At 37.4% G+C, this 21,763-nt stretch overlaps 1 protein-coding gene across 3 annotated transcripts in view; it reads right to left on the bottom strand.

Annotated features, from left to right (window-relative positions):
• ccser1 (coiled-coil serine-rich protein 1) overlaps positions 1-21,763 on the bottom strand; it is an 88,953-nt gene that overhangs the window by 5,483 nt on the left and 61,707 nt on the right. The window contains exon 11 of one of the 3 annotated variants that reach the window (XM_051901964.1): positions 20,626-20,661. The exons of the other annotated variants lie outside the window; for them this stretch is intronic. Coding sequence (XP_051757924.1) covers positions 20,659-20,661 — 3 coding nt within the window. The 3' untranslated portion in view covers positions 20,626-20,658. The remainder of the gene's footprint in view (positions 1-20,625; positions 20,662-21,763) is intronic. 3 annotated transcript variants of the gene reach the window in all.

The raw sequence follows: 21,763 nt of genomic DNA, 5'->3' as shown, positions 1-21,763 counted from the left end.
GGCTGCTTTAGAGAGGAGGAAGAGTTGTTGTAGTAGAGTGTTATTGCCATATCGTCATTTTACATCAGACTGCTTTACAAACGAGGGTCAACACTGGATTTGCACAAAAGATTAACATGATGGCACATGCTAGTGGATGAGTTGAATGAACTCCACAGCAACTACATAAATTTATCCACTAACTATTCAGAAACGTCCAGTTGCATTCTAAAAGTTGTAACTTCTTCCTGAGTCTCTCCATCAGTGTCCGACTCTGGTTTGAACAATGTAAGACTGAACACGTTACTGAAAATCGCCATTTTGGCTGCGTGAGATTCTCCAGCTTTGTTGTTGTTGAGCAACCGAAGTGCGAGCAGTTAAAGCTCCGCCCTCTTTTGGAAAGCGGGCCAGGAGCAGCAGCTCATTTGCATTTAAAGGGACACACACAAAACGGCATGTTTTTGCTCAGACCCAAATAGGGGCAAATTTGAGCTATAATAAATGATCTGTGGGGTATTTTGAGCTGAAACTTCAGACACATTCTGGGGACACCAGAGACTTATATTACATCTTGCAAAAGGGGCATTATAGGTCCCCTTTAAATACATAATTAAATAAAATGTTATTGCCATCATCTTTACTTATCTCGTTACTTTCAATATTTATTTTATTTACTGTTCTTTAGTTCAATATTTTTTTCTATTATTGAACAGCACGTACGGTTTACAAACAATTTACTAGTTTTTTTTATTCATACTTCCAGCCATTATTCACTTAATATAATATTGTGAACCACTTATTTGTACCTATGAAAAACACCTTTTCATCTGTCATTTTAAGCATCCATCCAATGGGCAAGTTTACAGACACCATGCTTAGAAGCGGGTGTTTGGGAACCGCAGCTTGGATTTACAGTGTCTGTGTCCTCTCAAGTACGTGCTCTGCAGCATTCACAGTACAAATTCAGGCCCTAGCAGACATAAATGCATCAGATGGTGACACAGAGAGGGAGAAGTTTGGTACCTGCACTGGAAAAAGGCCAGAAATGCATACCCCCCCTCCCCCTCCCACACACAAACTACAGAGTCATCCGGTGGAAAAACAGCAACCGGAGTAAATCAGACTGATTTAACGGTCGTAATCCATTTGGGTCTTTATTAGCCTGTGAAGAAGCTGGTCCTGTGCTAATGGCACGCTTCTGTTAAAAGCCCTCCGGCTGATTATATGCAGTAGGCTGGAAGTAGCAGGATTCAGCCTACTCATTTTCCACACTTCAGCACACCTACAAAAACACACATACACGCTCACGCACGCGTGCGCAACAAGCAACTGTTGCGAAGAGCCACACTGTCTAAGCCGCAGGCAACGGACAGTAATCCTTGTGTATTATGTATAGTACTGGACTGATAACTGAGCGCAGAGTACAGATATCTGGTTATGTATTACATAAAAAAAAAAATCCACTCGAGCAAGCACGGCTCACTCTCATATTCTCCGAAAAAAATAATATGTTTGGGGAGAGAAAACAATTTCACGGCACTTCTCGTCAGTCTCGACAGACAAGAATGTATTTCTTTGTTGTTTATTTTTTTTCCCCGGAATCATGTAAAATAAATAGACAAGATGAATCTCAGAGGTTTTCTCAAATAAACATGATAAAAAAGAAACACTCCAGTTTCAACTCTGAATTTGTGTGGTGAAACCGTATTTAGAAGAGTATGCTCGTCTATTCATCTTTCCGAAGAAAACTTTGTTAAATACACCGAAACGCACCTTTGTAATCACTCTCAATCAGACAACAACAAAGCGATGGTAAACAATTAAACGCATTTTGGAGCACAGCAAGCTGCTATCTTTTGTCACTGTCTTCCAGGCTCTATATTCAGCCAGTGAGGGGCAGAGGCGCATGTTGACTGCCCGCACTTCCTGAAACTCCATCCGTTTGAGTCTAAGTTAAGATGATGAAGAGTGGCTTTCAGAAAGAGAGAGAGAAAGAGAAAGCGAGAGAGGATGAAGTGCCACAGTCTGAGGGTGCTTAAAGATAAATGGCTGTCCTCCTCGCCAGTGGCTGATTACAAACCGCCCCTGAATGCTTTTAATGAGCTCATGGGCTACCACGACTGCCACTCTTCCTCAGCACCTCGTGCCATGCTTTGACACTCTTCACGGATGTGCAAAAATACATAAATAATTCATAATTTAAAACAAATCAATTATTAAAGACAATGGAGCTTTCTACACGATCTAGTTGATTTGATGTGCTCGTTTGTAGTAAAGAGTAAAATAAAAATAAATAAATAATAGTGTTACTACATAGGCGGTATGTTTCCAGGGTGAATTAATTTGAAAATGTCTATTGATATCAGAATCGTTCAAAAGAAGAGTGCAATGCTGTACGGGACACATTGTCCATAAAAATCCATTTGCATACAGTATGTACGCCGCTGTTCAAAAGTTTGGAGTCAGTAAGATTTTTAAAATGTTTTTAAAAGAAGTCACTGAATTTACTTTTGTGAAGAAGTATTACCATTTAAAATAACTGTTTTATATTTTAATGAAATTTATTCCTGTGATGTCAAAGCTGAATTTTCAGCATCATTACTCCAGTCTTCAGTGTCACATGATCCTTCAGAAATCACTTTATTACGCAGATTTGGTGATCAAGAGACATTTCTTCTTCTTCTTTTTCTTATTATAATTATTATTAAACATCATCATTATGTGTGTGTATGTATGTATGTATATTATATATATATATATATATATATATATATATATATATATATATATATATATATATATATATATATATATATATATATATAGAGCCATTAATTAATATGGTCACAGTACGCTGTGTATCTCCATTAAAAACAGAGAAGTTTTGAATCTAAAAATGGCAAGAACTAACAGATTTATAAAAAATAAAAATAAAAAAACTCAGGCTAAACAACCTTGTATTGTACATTATCATAAAAAATTACCCATGACGTATGCATAATAGCACAAATACAGCAGATTATCTGTATTCTGACAATATAGCTGCCCTGAAAGCTCTTGTTCAAGTTGATAGATTTGTTACATAAGCATTTCTGACAGGCCTTTTGACAGCACATTAAAGCATAAGGCGCTCTCAGCACGCTAAAAATCCCCTCTGAGAAGTTGCAACTCCTTGCTTATCCCCTTGCCAAAAAACAAAACGAAACAAAAAAAATCTAGATAACCAAGCTGAACTCACGAACCCACAAATCATTCAGAGGGTGATTAGCAGAGCATCCTGACCCATCCATAGAGCACCACTCCTCTGCGATGAGATTAAGAGAATGAAATGAGAAGGAAATGTCAGATACAAAAGAGAGGAAAAAATGTATGTGCGCTGAAACGATAATCGATTGAGAAAGACTGATCGATATTTGAGGGCTGAAAAAGAGGCCCCCGAAAAATAAAAAACAAAATGGATGATGGCACATAGGAAAAAAAAACAGACAGTGAAGATGTGAAAGAGAAACAAGAGGAGTTAAAAGACAATGTAAGAGCGGGCGTGCGGGGTGGGGCGCTCTCTTCAGCGAGTTTCATGTGAGCCTTGTTCCTAGATGATGAGGCATGATGGAGGCTGGATTTGATGTGTGGAGTAACTGAGCACACTTCAAAGACTTTCCCCCCTATTGAGCCCCTCCAACAGCTGTCAGCTTTAGGGAAGATAAGATTCTTTACAGTCCTTGTCTTGTTCTCTCTGACAGCACAGGACCTGGATAAACAATAACGGGAAATATATATCAAGATGCGGAGGGGAAAAAAAATCCAAGTGAGAGCGGAAGAGATGAAGGGAGGAAAGACAAAAAAAAATTCATAAATTGAGTTTCTATCAGATAAGGTGGCAGATGTCTTCAGAAGCTGATGAGATTGTTGCAACTGCCTGGGTGTCATCGTAAAGCCGCAGCTGCCTGTTTAAGGACCGTCAGCTTCATGAAGTAAGTTTGTGTGTGGCTTTCCACAACAACATGTGTCACATAACTTAGGTGTCATGAGCTGACTTTGAATCAACATGACGAAACACAAAGCAATGGAGTAAACCTACCAGCACCTTACGTTCCAGCTAGTTCTATTCAACCAGCCTGTCCAGACCAAAACTTTCACAGAGATTTGCTGTCCCCGAGTGCGACGGACAAAAATAACAGTCTTTTGTAAGGCTTTCTGAGCCGAGCAGCCCATAAGCAACCTGGCATGATGCATAATTTTCACTCCATCTGGGGCGATGGTGGCGTGGAGGCTGAACATGATTCATGGTGCCAAAGGTCTGAGAGCCCTCAGGGTGGATTGTTTTCTGTATCTTGTCCGCTGGCGTCCATTTGGTTCGGTGTCACTCTGTGGAGAGGTGAACTGTCATCCTCTCATGGCTGCTAATGTCGAGCCGGGCTGAGGACTCGAGCTAAAATCGATGTGATGACCTGTTCTGCATGGCCCAGTCTCAGAATTTTATGTCAGGTGTGAAAGTATATGAGGACACACATCCTCGAGCCAAATAAGTCACCTGTGATGACACGGCAGAGGAAGTCCTATCACATTAACAGGACTTAATATGTGTGTATGTCAACATCTGGATCTAGGTGAGAAGATTCCACATAGAAAATGGAAAATTAAATTAGCGCGAGAGCGTAATTCCACGAATGCACCGATGGGATTGGCAAGTTTTGCGCGTGATCTACTGCTGACATGCAAATTAAAGAACACAGACGTAGTCAAATAATTTACATAATGACCAACACAATCTACCAAGAGCAGTGCAAGTTAGCGTTGGGTCGCAAATAAGCAGAGCTGATGCTCATCAGGTGCGGGTCGACACAGGCGCAACTTGTTACATGTAATCTGACAAACACAAACAAATACAGTTGCAAGAAAAAGTATGCGAACCACTTGCAGGATCTGTGAATGTGAATAATTTTAACAAAATAAGAGATCATACAAAATGCAAGTTATTTTTTATTTAGTACTGTCCTGAGTGATACATTTTACATAAAAGATGTTTATATATGGTCAACAAGAAAAAAAAAATAGCTGAAATTATTAAAATGGCCCCGTTCAAAAGTTTGTGAACCACTGGTTCTTAATACTGTGTGTGGTTACCTGGATGATCCACGACTGTTTTTTTGTTTTGTGATGGTTGTTCATGAGTCCCTTGTTTGTCCTGAACAGTTAAACTGAGCTCTGTTCTTCAGAAAAATCCTCCAGGTCCTACAGATTTGTCAGTTTTCAAGCATTTTTTGCATATTTGAACCCTTTCCAGCAGTGGCTGTATGATTTTGAGATCCATCTTTTCACACTGAGGACAATAGAGAGACTCAAACACAACTATTAAAAAAGGTTCAAACATTCACTGATGCTCCAGAAGGAAACACGATGCATTAAGAGCCGGGGGGTGAAAACTTTTGAATTTGAATATTAAGGTAAATCGTACTTAATTTGTCTTCCGGGAAACATGCAAGCTTCTGAAGGGCAGTACAAAATGAAAAAAAAAATTATATTTAAACAAAATGAGAAAAATTGGGACATCTTCATCCTGTTCAAAAGTTTTCACCCCCCGACTCTCAATGCACTGTGTTTCCTTCTGGAGCATCAGTGAATGTTTGAACCTTTTTTAATAGTTGTGTTTGAGTTTCTCTATTGTCCTAGTGTGAAAAGATGGATCTCAAAATCATACAGTCACTGCTGGAAAGGGTTCAAATATGCAAAAAATGCTTGAAAACTGACAAATCTGTAAAAAAAAAAAGTTCAGCTATTTTTTTGTTTCTTGTTGACTATATATAAACATCTTTTATGTAAAATATCTCACTCAGGACAGTACTAAACAAAAAAATTAACATACATTTTGTATGATCTCTCTTATTTTGTTAAAATTATTCACATTTTCACAGATTCTGCAAGTAGTTCACATACTTTTTCTTGAAACTGTATATATAAAGGCCAACATGGCTTGGCAAATGATATGTTCGGATAATGTCTTCCTCTGGCATTCCAAAGAAATTAATACAAGTGGAAAATATTTTCTCCCTTCTACCACATGCTCTCTGTTCTCTGCAGTGTCTCCTCCTAGCAGCAACAATTGCAGCCATGTAAAAAAAAATGGGTTAAGACATGCTTTTTGGGGGCGTTAAATAATGGTGCAAATACAGGTAAATTGACTAGCGCAAACATTAGTAAATCACGCAAATTTAAATCGCGCATAACTTTTGCATCTGAGAGCGAAACTCCTACAAATGCTTATGCAACAAGGTCAGCCGCAAAAACAACTCAGTCCACGCCTTTTCAGCGCTAATTTTGCACTGCGTATTTAGTAAGTTTCGACAGTAGTTTTTTTAACGCCAAAAGTGGGTTTGCGCTGACGCAAGCTGTTAGTAAATCTGGCCCATACATGGTTAAACTGCAAATTACAGGACAGTTACGGTTCCTCTAATCAGATTGGCTGAACAGCATTCCAAGAGTGCGGATGTTTAGACCAACAGCACTAGGACACTGTATCATCACTGTTTAAATGACACCATTCTTAATCACGGCATTCCGGACCAGAGTATGTGAGTGGTACCAAATGGAAGCAGTGAGAAGTACATCAACTGATTGGCCTTTTTTTTTTTTTTCTGAAATGCAGATTGTTCAATATTAACTTTTTTTTTAACTGTATGAAAGTATCACATTTGCACACACCAAATACAGGGTTGTGCACCATTCAGAATTGAGAATGCCTTGAATAAAGTTTTGATAAAGTTTTGAAAAAGTTTCCAAAGCCACCTATGGAGACTTATTTATTTAATATATTTAATCAAATTTAATGAAATAACTTTTGTGAACCAGGGTGGAAGAACACTGCATTTCTCAGAATGAAAAATCTATTATGAATTTCTTTGAATTACGGGTTCCAGAAGTAAAAATCCCATTCATTCTCTCCATAGGGGAAATGATTATTTTATGATAACTTTTAAAATGTTAAAGAAAGACCTACTGTGAGCGACAAGGTTGCTAATTCAGGCGATATGCTTTTACTGAAGCCCTCACCCCACATTATTTCAACTTATTTTTTAAATAAACGTATTTAACAGTGGAATTCCTGGTGAAAAACTACATTACCCATGATTCCACAAAGAAATCTCCACCAATCAGAATAGAAAACAAGCAAATCACTCCAACAAATTTTTTAGCACACTCTCACTTTTAGGACACTTTGCAAATAGCGTAATAGTCAGTCTCCCTACAATCTCAAACTACTATATGCATTTTTTATAAAATATACTGTTTACATATATATCAACATCTTTAAATCCGTATTTTTTCCATTTATGCATTTCTCCAATTATGCTTTTGTCAGATTTTCAAATCCTTTTTTGCTTCAAATCAAAGCTTGTAATGTTGGGATTCACACCATAGGTGGTTGGTTTGTTTCATGGATTATAACTTTTTAACAAAGGCTTTTTTTTTTAAAAAAATTCCTATGGGCCAAATCAATGGAAAATATACTTGTGGAACCAAGGCCACAAAAATAGTGGATGAGCACGGTCGCTGTTTACACAGTCAGTTCCTTTCCTGTCATTTAAATTTGCCTGTAGGTCAATTCAAATTCCAAGCTAATTATTTGATTATGAATTTTGCCCAAACCTGACCAAAATACATTCACATTTAGTAGTATTGAATATTAAAGTATATTGAGGTATTAGATGCTACAGCTTGCTGGTGTGATACTGCTTAATTCGAAAGTTTCACAACATCATCATCATCCTTTACTCTTCAAATCTTCTTTCTCAAAGTGGAAGTTATTCAAGTTTGCCAAAGCAGACAACTGTAATTATTTTTTAATGAGGCAATTCAAGTTTGAATATTTCATGAAGAAAGATAAATGTTCTCAGTACCATCTCTATTTACCAATGTTTTTTGGATGAGTGCCGTGTTTGGATACAGGATTGAATAAAAGCCACTTCATGGCAAGCATTACTGGAGTGTGGGCTTGTGCTTTCCCCCCAAAACACCTGTGAAAACTGTTGTCTGACCCACTACATTTCCCTGAGGCCCTCATCTCTTATCAGTAGTACACGGACTGCTGGAGGGCTTGCCTACTTCAGAGCACCTCATTTCTCACACCAGTACATCCTACATCCGCGTCAGACACACACACACTCATTCGTTCTTTCTATCTTTAAGGGCCTTAGGGCCATCACAAAGCCTACACTGACTGGACGAAAATGCATCTTTAAAATCCAGTCCTAAATTCAGACTGTCTTTTATTGTTTACTCTTCCTGTGGCCATTTTGAAGAAAGCTTTCCTTCCTGTTCAGCTGCAACGGGGGAACATGCTACAAGAAACATTTTCAAAAAGTTTCCAGATTTCATTGTGCAGTTTGAGTCATCATTATAGTACTCTGTGAGCTGAAACAACTTTAGCCAAATTTGCTTTTGTTAGATTATTTTCACTAAAAATTACTAAAAAATAACTGGAATAAAGTTTCCATTAAGCAATTTCACAAAAGCAATAGTGCTGTCGTTCTAAATATGAAAAATTAATATGAAGAGTTAATAACGACTTGCATTTCAGTCAAAATCTGGACATATATTTTTTTCTCTCTGTCAATAAAAATGTTCCAAAATAAGTCAAAACATCAAGCTTTTGCATGGTGCCAAGCGCTCTATATAGGAAAGCATAGAACATTCTGTCCTTCGCGGGTCTCCTGAGCAGAGCTGTCAAATGTCACTCGCCGTCAGGTGACTCTGTGAGTGAAGGGAAGGATGGCCCTGTGGACGCTCGTCTCATATCTAACTCACCTTGAGGGCTCTACAGTCAGAGCCCCTGCCGCCGGCTACTCACACACACGTCAGTCCGGTTCAACACACGGCCCTTATTCATTACTACTAGTGTACCTACTGACAGATCATTGAGAGGTGCAGGACAGAGAAAAAGAAGGTGTTCCTCGTGCATTTGCATGCACTTCACCTCATCTCTGATCAGGTTAAACTGCATTAAAAATTTAAAGTAATTCTACTGAAAAATTCAACAACAATTTGGTGAAGTAAAAAAATTTAAAGTGAAAAAAAAAAAAACAATTTGTGTAGACATTAATTTAATTCAAAATTTAAATAAGTTCTAAGTATAATAAATATTTTCTAAAATTTTTTAATAAAAAGTACAAATATAAAACTATTGTTACACTGGTTTCAAATTAAAAAACATTTAACAAAAGCAACAATGCAATGTTGCTTATGAATTTATTCTTACATCATATATACAGTATATACAATGGTCTGCGGTCAGAAGGATTTTTTTGTATTTTGGGAAAAAATTAAAACTTTAATTCAGAAACAGTAAAAACTTTTACATTGTTACAAAAAAAATTATTTCAAATAAATGCTGTTCTTTTGAACTTCCTATTTATCAAAGAATCCTTAAAAAAAATAAAAAAAAGTATTATGGTTTCCACAAAACATTACGCAGCACAACTGTTTTTGTTTTGTTACACAGATTTTGATAATAAAGATAAGAAATGTACCAAATCAGCATATTAGAATGATTTCAGAAGGATCATGTGATACTGAAGACTGGAGTAATGGCTGCAGAAAATTTGTCTTTGCCAATAAGTTACATTTTAAAATATATTAAAATATAAAACAGTTATTTTAAATTAAAACTATTTTTTTTTTTTGCTGTATTTCTGATTAAACAAATGCAACTTTGGTGAACATAATGATGCTGGTAGTGACGTTTCTGACCAATCAGTGATCTGCAGTGTTTACACGTCACATTTAGTATCGGTTCAGCTTGCTTGGAACCTCCACTGAGGTGGTACTATTTAAGCAAGCCATACCGTTCCGTACCGAGCCATCCCATGCAGTGGAAAAGCACCAAAATGTAAGCCGTACCGAGCCGTACCATGCAGTGGAAGCACGCCATAAGAGACTTCTTTTTTAAAAAAAAAAAAAACAAAAAACTTTTAAACAGTAGTGATAATGCCAACATGAACCTAATAGAAAAATTAGTATCATTCTATAAAATCCACGAAAGCTTATAAATGCATTTTATATGAATTCAGAAAAGAATGCTTTTGAATTCAATTGAAGACCAATGAATCAAAATCGCTGTCAATCCAAAGATTCACAACAGATTACTCCGTGTAGTACGAGTGTATTTTAATGAGAAAGTGTGTGGGTGGCTTGTCTCATTGAAGACGCTCCACATTAAAAACAAAGACAATTTATTCTTATCAGATTTTCCTGTTCTGCATATTAATTCTCTGTGTTTGTCGGCAAAACATTGCAACTATGCACCTCGAGGCATTTGTGAATGTGCAGATTGCAAAGGACTTGTTCATTAATATTTATGCTTTAACTTTTTTCATTAACGCTGCAGTAAATTGTTATATGAGATTCAGAGGGCTTTGGCCCTCAGTATCTAAGAGCTGATATATTCACAGAACACGGCAGAAGAACCCCAACGCTTATCTGCCGGGGTCCCATCGCATTAAGCTAGAGAGCAGGAAAGACCCTGGCCTATACAGAAGTGGTGCTTGTGGTGTGTGAGTGTGTCACGCCTCACCCTGAGCCTCTGATAGATCCAGGAGAGGCAACTCACACTGCACCTGCCCTACTTTGGTGTGACTAATGAACCTGAGGTGTCCTGAATCTGTCCACTGACAGGGGGAGGGGAGGAGAGGTGCAGATCTGGTCTCTCAGCTGGCCATGGCCGCTCACTATAGAGTGGTGATGGATATGCAGTCTCACATCTGGGCACAGAGCCAGGCCGAGCCTGGACACATGAGAGTGCACACACACACACACACACACACACACACACACACACACACACACACACACACACACACAGGTAACAGTCAGCAAGATGCTGCATCAATTAGCAATGCTGAGTGGGGGATGACCACGGATAGGGAGCTACATCTAACTATAGGGAAGGAGGCACACAGACGTCCTTCTCAACACGAAAGTGGTGTTCCTGGAAGCGTGCCGACAGCTTCATTTCCCATGATGGGAATATGCAAAGTTGATCAAATCATGCTGTATCAAAGACGGACGTTCTTTTCAAATTTCTAATGATTGCCTTCATTTCCCTCATTCCCTCAGAGACCCTCGACTGGTTCTCAAGGACAGATTATGGACTGGGCCGATGGGGCCTCTGACTGCCAGTGGGCTTCAAGCCGAGATAAATGCTGAAACAAGCCACTACAGATGTAAAATTGAGACAGATAGATGAATGGCACCTGAACGTGTGCTGGTGAAGGTTGGCACAATGTGAAATAAATGAAGAAATGAGAAATGTTCCTCACATTTCACCACCAGCATTAACACGTTCTGGACACCTTGTACTGACTGTGGTACACTAATGTAATTGCAACTTCATTTCTTGTATTGGTGATATCGTGCAACTGTGTCTTTATTTTTCATATATGTGTCTCTTTATTGTCTCTTTATTTTTCATATATATATATATATATAAAAATTATGGCAAATGTAAATAAAAATGCCAAAAAAAAAAAAATAGTTTTAACAAATGAACATTAAAATATTCTAAGGCTGTGTGTTCACCAAAGCGTTTTTTCCCAGAGGTTAGCATATTTTTTCAAATATTTTCAATGGCAGCGCTGCGTTTTTAAAAGGACAGCAGCATGACGAGGCGCTGAGCGTCTATTTCACTCTGAGCAGTTATCGGTCACCGAGAGTTGAGAGAATGTTCAACTTTGGACAAAACACAGCACTCATCACTGTCACTTTTTACCCAGCCATCCAATCACAGTGGATGAGGGGCAGGACAAATACACACACACTGACCAACAACCACATTCTGCTTGTACAACTGCAACAGACAACAACAACAACAACAAGCATAATAATGGAACAAAAAGAGCCAGAGCAAATAGTTTTTTATAAAGAAACAATACAGAAACAAACTATCTGTGAAATGAGATACTTCCAAGTGTATTCCATATCATAGCAAGCAAAGCGTCTCAACTGAAAAAACAAACAAACAAACAAAATGCTGGTCTCAAGCCCCCATGGCTAGGTGTTTTCAGCTGGCTAAAAACGCTTTAGTGGACACACAGCCTAAAATTCCAAAATGTAATGTTGAATTGATTGTAAGGAAAACTTTTTTTGGAAATATAAAGATGAGACAAATCAACAACTTCAGGGAGAAATATTCTAGCTAAAAATCACCCTGTCAATCAGGGTCACAAAAACGAGTATCAAAAAAGACGACAACAATGACAGCATTAAATGGGAACAAAACTGCTTCTGAAAAAAACTGTATTAAGAAATTTTTGAACCAAAAGGCTGGAGTCCTGGGGCCGTATTCACAAAACATTTTATCTTACCACTAAGAGTTCTCCTGAATAGCAGTCAAAGTTCTTAGGTAAGAGTTTCCTCTTAAAACCTATTCACAAAGCTGCTGAAACTAACTTTTACAAAGGAATAGAGAGAAAGGGCAGGCTTGACCTCGTTGCTATGGATGATGCCAATACGCTTACTAACTATACAGACAGTGATTTGCTGATAGGGAAGGGGTCTCTGTCAGTGATTTAATCAGAAATATTGTTGAACAAGGTATCATACTGCCATATTCAAATAAAGATTTTAAAATAAAAATGTTGCTATATTCATATAAAGATTTTAAAATGTACATTTACAAGATGTACATTTAAAATGTAGGCTAGTGCCACTCACTAAACACGTACTGTATATGTTCAGCTAATTGTCAGCCTCTTACAAGACTGCATCTCGTAAACAATTAGCTGAAATGCATATAAAGCAGCCTTTTAATTAACAGACTAGAATAATCATGGCTGATATAGCAAGACGTTGTGCAAACGTAAAAGAAAAACAAACTTGACGCAAGAACAGCTGTTGCTTCTTGCCGAACTTATAAAGCAGAGATTGCACAATTCAAGCGACAAACAACTGCCACTGGTAATAGGACATTATACTCAACTTGTAACAAAACTGCAATTGTTTATTCTCCATCATCATCATATATGAATCGTGTTATGTCATCGTAGATTAAAATCTATAAATAAAAATATTTATTGCATTCATAAGCAGGAGGCTCAGCACCCAAGGCTCTGTCACCTATTGCCTCAATGGTGTACAGTGTCCTTCCTTGGGCGATACCTTTTTAATTGCTCATTATTTTGAAATGTTTCTAAAATGTTCAAGTTCCGAAGCGGATTGCCGGAAATAGCCATTTTAGGATTCTTTGTGATTTGGTCTTAGTGACTTAGCAGTCCTTTTAAGTACCCCTATCTTTCACAGATTTAGGAGCTTATTTTAGCACTAAAATGCTTTGTGAAATACTCTTAAAGTAAAAACTTAGGAGTCCTAAAATAAGGACTGACACGCCCATCATTTTTAAGAGTTTCTCCTGAATCGGGATATTAGGAGTTACTTTTAGCCTTAAGATGTTTTGTGAATAGGGTCCCTGACATCTTGCAATGGGCAAAAACAGGGCCTCCAGTGCAGTAGCCCCTGCAGAACACATGAGATCCAGGGGGCAGAGACAGGTAGGTTAAGGGATATATAAAGTAGGAGGAGTTGGATCTGGATCCGACCTTGCCCCCTGGATCTCGTGTTCTGTAGTATGGACCATCTCCTCCAGTGAGGCTTGTTCTCCAGACCCTCACAGGACCTTGCTTGTTCAAATCTGTAAACGTTCTGTCATTTCCTATAGTAAGCATCAGAGGCATCCTGGGGTAAATAACTTCCTCAGAAGCTCTGCCCAATTCGACAAACAGTGTTCTGCAGTGATATATTGGGCTAATGATGTGCTTGAGGACAATGAATAAAATACTGACGCAATAAAACCTCACACATTCATTTACCTACTTCGTGCATCTATGTGAACTTAATAAGCAATTCTCCGTGAAGAAATAAATCCAAATCTGTTTTTTTTTTTTTTACTAGAAACATAATTAGAGGAAGAGTGTATCTAATATAGTCCAGATGAAAATAGGCCTTGAGCAGTTGGAGAACGAAGCTGAGAGGAAATGTACAAACATTTTCTGTTTCAATGAGCACTGAGATCTACTTCTTGCATGTGGTGATTAAACACAGTGTAGGATGGTGCAGATATAAACCATTTGTCATTCTGTATCCCCTGACATAATCTCCCATAAACATACCCACCATTAAATGACAATCAAGAATCTGATTTTCCATCTTCCATACTATGCATATACTGTGATGCTCCTTAATCTGTTCTCATCACACATCTATCATAACTACCAGGTTGTCTCCAAGATAATGTATTTGCTTTATTTCGATATATGCCCACAATACTTTAATTGCTTTTGAGTATTTGTGCTTTATGTGATACATCATGGCTCTGTTTCAAAACTACCAGTTGTCTCCAAGATAATGTATTTGCTTTATTTCGATATATGCCCAAAATACTTAAATTGCTTTTGAGTATTTGTGCTTTATGTGATGTATCATGGCTGTTTCAAAACCTATTGAGCTTTCTCGCTCACTACATAGGGAGCTGCCTTGTAAGGCAGCATCTTAATAAGTGACGGATATGAAGCAAAATATTTAGCTTCCGCCAGACCACCTTCCGTATTCAACTTACAAAAAAAAGCATAACTGATGTAGCGTCAGTTGGAGTGGATGGATGGATGCACTTTCTTGAGCTTCAAACTCGTTGGTCCCGTTCACTGCCATTATAAAGCTTGGACATGTCAGGATATTTATTAATATAACTCCGATTGTGCTCATCAGAAAGAAGTAAGTCATATACACCTAGGATGGCTTGAGGGTGAGTAAATCTTGGGGTATTTTTCATTTTAAATTGAACTAATTGTTTAACACTGTGATACTCTAAGACACATTTAACTTTGCCATCACAGAATATTTAAATATTTGAAATATTTTAAAAATAAACTAATTACAATATTAGTGTTTATACAGTATCTTAAATAGTCAAAATAAATTAAAATAGTCAATTTTTAATAATTTAAATATTTTTCTATACCTTCTTATTTCAAAGTATATCTGTAATTGCATTATGGGTTTGTTTTCTCCACAAAGGATACATGTGATGCTGTCTAAAATTTGGCCAAAATAAGATATCTTAATAGCCTGCCTGGAACTGTCTTTGATGCCAATGGAGGAAACTCACTAGGTTTTGAAACAGAAGTTATAATGTATTGTATACTGCCAGTAAATGTCTATTTTCAGCTACAAACGCATTTAGACAGAGTTGGTCCCCAAATAAATTTAACGAAACAACTCTTACACCTAATTTAATTTCCAATTAAAGTATAACTTTTGGCAAAATTGCTTTTTAATTCAATATTTAAGTTTACAGTAAAGAAAAATGATGTAATTTCAAATGATATTAAATGACTAAGAAAATTAAGTTACTAACATTGATTATTCTGAACAGCTGCTTTTAATACAAAAACAACAATTAATTAACTAAGACACATTTTCTCCAAAACAACCATCTGAATTCATTTAAAAGTTAAATATATTTCAACTTCAAGTTGAGTTCTATGCACAGTTTTTACAATATAATCAAAGCCAACTCAAAGGTAACTAGGCCAAAGCACAAAGCCAAAGCAGAAAACGCTCCAGGTGTTATCCACAGCTGCAAATCTTTTTCTCCAGCCCAAAGTGTTCAGAGTACCTACAGATAAAGCATACAGCAATGCCCCGGACAGGTCAGTAAAAGCAGAGTTCTCACAGAGACACACAATTCGGCCACAATTACAGTCTGCTTCAAGCCCTGGACTGCTCAAGTCCCTCTCTCTCTTTCTCTCTCTCTCTCATTCAGCCACAGTGCTTTTCTTTGCTCTGGTCTCACTGCAGTCTGCAGTCTAGAAAATAATAGAGTGCTAATTAATTTCTAAATCCAGCCTATTCTCAGAGATGAACAAACCTAAAATCTTGCTTTTGATGAATGTGCCGATTGCAGTGGTTTTCAATTACGATCCTCAAAAAAAACCCCATCATCAACGCATTGTCGTCAGTTAATCGGCACGCAAGTACTGTACGACAACTTTGTTCCACATTTCTGATTTGAACTAATGAGTTCTTGATTTCCTGAGTTATAAATAACAGTGATTAATTGAATATTTAATAGGAAACAACAAAAAAATCTGATGTGTTTTCATTTTTCATCCCAAAATTTCAATGGTGCAAATGAGCAGAAAATAATCTACTTTAGCCAACAAGTTTCTGAGGAAACAAACTGGCTTCTGAGAACATCATGCAAAAGCTTTAACAATACAGAGATTTGTTTAAAAAGCTTATGCAAATCTGCACTATTATAATGTAGAGGAGAATGGGGAGTGTAAGTTTTACCATTTATTTTTAAAAATTACAAATTAAGTACAGGGGTGAATAATGTATGAATTATTTATATATTTATAAATATATGTTAATAAGTGTTAAATAAAAATAAAAGTGAGAGTAAAGACTTTTACAGAACATTGTTTAAAAAAAAAAAAAAAATTCTTAAACTTTCTATTCAAAGAATCCTTAAAAAAAATTGATCATTGCTTCCACAAGAATATTGTAGGGATAGTTTACCCAAAAATGAAAATTCTGTCATCATTTACTCACCCTCAAGTTGTTCCAAGTCTGTATAAATGTATTTGTTCTGCTGAAAACAAAGGAAGATATTTTGAAGAAAGTTTGTAACCAGGCCGTTTTGGGGCACCATTGACTTCCATAGTAGGAAAAAAAATACTATTGAAGTCAATGGTGTCCCAGAACTGTTCAGTTTCCACATTCTTCAAAATATCTTCTTTTGTGTTCAACAGAACAAAGAAATTTATACAGGTTTGGAACAACCTGAAGCTAAATAAATTATGACAGAATTTTCATTTTTGGGTGAACTATCCCTTTAAGCATCACAACTGTTTTTAACATTGATGTTTCTTGAGCACCAAATGAGCATATTAGAACGATTTCTGAAAGATCATGTGATGCTGAAGACTAATGGCTGACTAGTAATGTAGAGCAAAAAATTGGTTCATACCAAGCAGAATCAGTATTTTAACGTTTCTGTAACATTAACGTTCCGAAAACGGTTTGATTAGAAAAAAATACTACCAGTTAACTGTAATTTCAAATAAGGGTTTCTGTTCATAATGTTTAAACTTGGTTCTTTTATATTGTAATGATATTTCACAATAGTACTGTTTTTACTGTATCTTGATCAAAAAAAATAAATGCAGCCTTGGTGAACATTAAAAACTATGAGGCACACAGCGCGAAAACAGTTACAGATGTTGAAACAAAACGTCTTACAAAACTCCCCAGTCTCCCTTACATTTTTCAAAAGCACATCTGGGCACAAAAACAAGTTCAGACTATGCAAATACTCCACCATCAGGGGGCAGTCTATCTTGAACTGCAATCAAATCGAGCTTCAATACACCCTGACATGTATGGGACTGTGGGCTCGAAAAAGTAAAAGGAGGGAAAAAAACCCGCAGATGCACAGAGAAAACGGCGTGCGCATATCAGCAGTGCTTCATACATGACTGCTCTCGGAAGATACTGGCAAGCATTAAAAGCAGTATGGAGTGAGCAGCAGGTCGTGTTCTATAAATGGCAAGACTAGATTATGGTTGAAGGCAGGAACCAAGCACCCGCCATAATCCTTTAAACCTGACATGTAAATGTACAGTTCCTTCACAAGCTAATCAAAATTCACATGGGACACAGAAGTGTTACGATAGTAACAAGCAGCACCTCTCTGCACACAATGTAAACTGCAATAGGATCACGGCTAAGCTCGGCTGCCAAGCTAGAGCAGAGCTGAGGGAAGCGGTTTGGAGATATCACAGCATGGTTAGGCTACAGATGGCTGCGTGAGGTTTTAATAGGATCCATATGGAGACAGGTATCCAACACAGCCGTTTGTTTAAAACTCGGAGATGCACACTACAACTCTGGGCGAGAATGCACTTTTTGATGGACTGGCGAGGGAAAGAGAGAGATGGCGCTGGTGGAAAGGCTCGTTTTTTCTTGAGGCACTGTTAATATGCTCTAGAAAGTTGGAAACATGGCTGCGTGGTTTCAAGCATAGCCTCACTTATAAATAAATGAGCTACACGAGGGACCTACAAGGTGGGCTTGGCAATTTAGAACTAATGATAAAACAGTCCACAAAATGCTGAAGTCATAAATAAGAAGCATTAAAAAGTTTTGTGCAAGGATTGCGCAAAGACAGAGACTAATAACTCAATGTAACCTGATTCGTTCCACATGCATGTGATTGCACAAGCAATTTCAGGGATCATCAGTGAGGAATTATTCCACTTCACAAGTCTTGTGAAGTTAAAGAGATAGTTCAGCCAAATATTAAAATTCCATCAGTGTTTACTCACCTCATGTTGCTCAAAACACTTATGCTGTTAATTTTCATTTTTAGGTTGAACTTTTCCTTTAAGCTCACCTTTCAGCCAAAAGAGAAACTAAGATTAGGTCTATATATGGCAAATGTCCAGGGCAAAACGGCTCATTTCACACTGCCCATCTCACGAGACTTCATTTAAAACAACCAATATTAAATCAGTTACATCTATGGCCATCCTTTGAATGATTTATGCAGGGGATTTTATTTCCTTCCCTTGAAAAAGAAACTACTGAGAACCACTTCGTAATTTTTTTTTTTTTACTACAGCAGCGCAGGCCCTTGACGCTTCAATTGAGGGTTATTAAAAGTAATATCCCTTGTAAGACAATATGTACAATGTTGGTATGGAGAGTATAGAAACCCATCTGTCACTTGCTCAGTTTAAATTTAATGATAATATTCACTTTAATTCCTCCAGCAGCTGCCCAATAAACAGAGGTGCTGGTGGGAAAGATAAATTATTATTATTATAATGGATTTTTTTAAACCCTACTACCAATCTGTTTGGTCTCACCTAGTTATTCTTTATTATTACTTTTTTTCACCTATTTTAAAATAGCATAAATTAAACATATGAAATAAAAACATGCATAGAGATTATATGTAATGCCAAAAAAAAATTTTATGAGCAAAAAAAGAGAAACAAATTCAGTCAAGTGTGCCCATATGCCCAAACATTTGACTGTGTGTGTGTGTGTTTGAACAGAAAATAACCAAATAGTAAATTAGTGTTTATACTCTATATCATTACTAGTAACATATTTCTATTCAGCGTGTATCTGACACTAATATTTCATAATGCATCATCACACACACAAAAAGAAGCTATTATCCAAGATGACTGACACATGATATTTGATATAATGTATATATCTGATACCATTAGACTCAACAAACAGGCATTCATACTTCACTTCTGTCCAAACTCTTTTAAATATTCATTATGCAAGACTGCAAGTCCCTTTTCTCCCTTTAAGTCAGCTATTACATCAATGCCACAACCATATTTGTCATGCTTTCACTTGGGTTGACAAAATCTGTCAGTCATCTTCACCAGGGCAACCCTTAAGATCACAGTTCATCTTTTTGATTCTCTTAGTACAATACACAAACCGTTCTACCCAATATGTAATACCAAACGCCAAGTTTTTGAAATCATAAAAGTAATTCCATTACATGTGCCCTTGAGCTTTGACAGCGGAAGTATCGTAAAAGTCTAAAGATCGTAAAGTATTTTAAGCAGCACTAATTTCACCGGTTTGGTATTTTACCTGTGGAGAAGGGGACATGCAGTGGATCAATACAGGCAAAATCTTGGCATCTCTCCTTAAAAGACTTCCTGAATTTATGGAACAGTCCTCACATACCTTTCAAGCAAACTTTACAATACATCTTTCCATCCAGTGACACTTCATCCCTCACCAAAACAACACTGACAGCGGATTTATGCACTTTACTGGTACCACAGAGCGCATTATGGCATTAGCTCAATTGTATTACGGGTACAAAATGTTCATATTTTCTCCGACTACCATTAACAGCTAAAACCACACATTAGAGAAATGCAAAAGCAAAGCCGACAGGTCTGACTTTTTCCTGCACCTACTGTGCACCCACTACATGATGCAGATATAGCAGACAGAAATAAATATAGGTGTGATTTGCAGCTTATTGACATTTTTTCCTGTAGCAGCGTTGGAGGTTTGCTCTATAAATATGTATATGCAAGTCTTCCTCGATTTCACTCATATCGCACACAAATCTGGGGTTTAAATGACTGTCCGACGTCTCCTTCGGTGGATATTCGCATCTGCCGTTTTTCTATCTGTCATGTTTTACCGCAATGCTCAATGTCATGCATACACTGCAGGTTTGTGATTTGCATTTTTTGTGACATTCAACAAAAGCGGCAGCGCCGTCACAGCGAAAGCAGTTCCCACAAAAACGCCACCTGATTTGGGGGAAAAAAGACAGAAGATTCTGCAAGCGTGGATTAAAATAAAGCAAGCAATCAACATGTCCCCAACAGAGACGATTAGGACAGAGCTGATAAGATTAGCACGCAACAATCACCGTAATTTCATATACAGCTCCACGGCAATTAAGACATTTGCGCGTGATTATTTGTTGATGCAATTTAAAAGCTCTGTGGTTTCCCTCAATTAGCCAAGGTGAGGATTGGTGGATGAAGCCGCCTGCCTTTGATTAGAGACAGAGCTGCTCTACACAGAAATACACCCTACCTGCATTGTGCTGCCGGCGCGGGCTGCTTCTGTTTACTGCACCCATGGGAAGAGAAAGGGGAGAGGGGAGAACAAAACAACATGGAGACAGATGAACATGATGTGTACAAATGACAGAATGGAAAGTCAGTGAAGTGGAGAGAAAAATCAAAAGCTTTACATGCTAACAAAAAACAATGGCTTTTGGCAGTTTGCAGATACGATGCATTAGGGCTTATGTAGGTATAAACAGAAGATGAAAACATTATTTGGATAAAAATTAGACCGTGATGGTGGGCAGCGGGGGGTTTAGAATGAGAGCAAAAAGGCTGGAATGGATATAATTCGGTCACGCTGTTTCTCAGTGCATTTCATTTAAACACTGAATAAAATGTCAGGTACAAGAGGTCAACAAAAACAGGCTTGAGCAATTTTCAACAACCATGCAGTAATTTACGATAAGATATCTGCAACACTAAAAGGTATTGAGTTGTGGAATTGAATTATGATAATTTGAAATGGCAAATATTTTAAAAGGGGACTCCAACAGCACTAATCTGCACTAAACAAAGGCAAATGCAATTTACCAATTTTCTTAGACCTAATTACATGCTACAGGGAGCAAATTATATTTAAATATATATGAGAGAGTGAAGAGAGAGAGAGAGAAATAAAATTGATAATTCCTACATTTGTTCATCTTGTTATCTAAATTGATTTACAGGTTAATAAAATAGTAATGAGCGAAAGCAGGAGTTTGGGAACGTGTTTGAAAACGTGTTACAGGAGAACAGGAGTCTGACAGCGAGATGGAGATGCTGGGAAGTGAGGCAGGAGATGCTAGAGGAGGCCGTGGGTGGGTGACTGTGTCACATTGTGGCATGGATGGAGAGAGAGAAACTTGAGAGAAAATATCACTGCCAAGAATAACAAGGGAACTTGAAACAACTGCAAAAATGGTAATCTGTCCCGAGCCTTAATAAAAGAACGCAGAGGTGAGGTTGGTCCATAAATTATTTCCCGTACTATCGCATGAAATCCAGATGAAGACAGTGTGAACCCTGCTACTCCAGTAAATTAATATATTCATTGATTTCTTGAGTCTGTAGGCAATGGTAAGGCCTGTATTGCAGCAGTGCAGGACTGAGTGTCCTTCAAC

This window comes from Ctenopharyngodon idella, chromosome 8, assembly GCF_019924925.1.
Source record: "Ctenopharyngodon idella isolate HZGC_01 chromosome 8, HZGC01, whole genome shotgun sequence".
NCBI classification, from domain to species: domain Eukaryota; kingdom Metazoa; phylum Chordata; class Actinopteri; order Cypriniformes; family Xenocyprididae; genus Ctenopharyngodon; species Ctenopharyngodon idella.
This window is presented reverse-complemented; position numbering and strand designations above follow the sequence as displayed.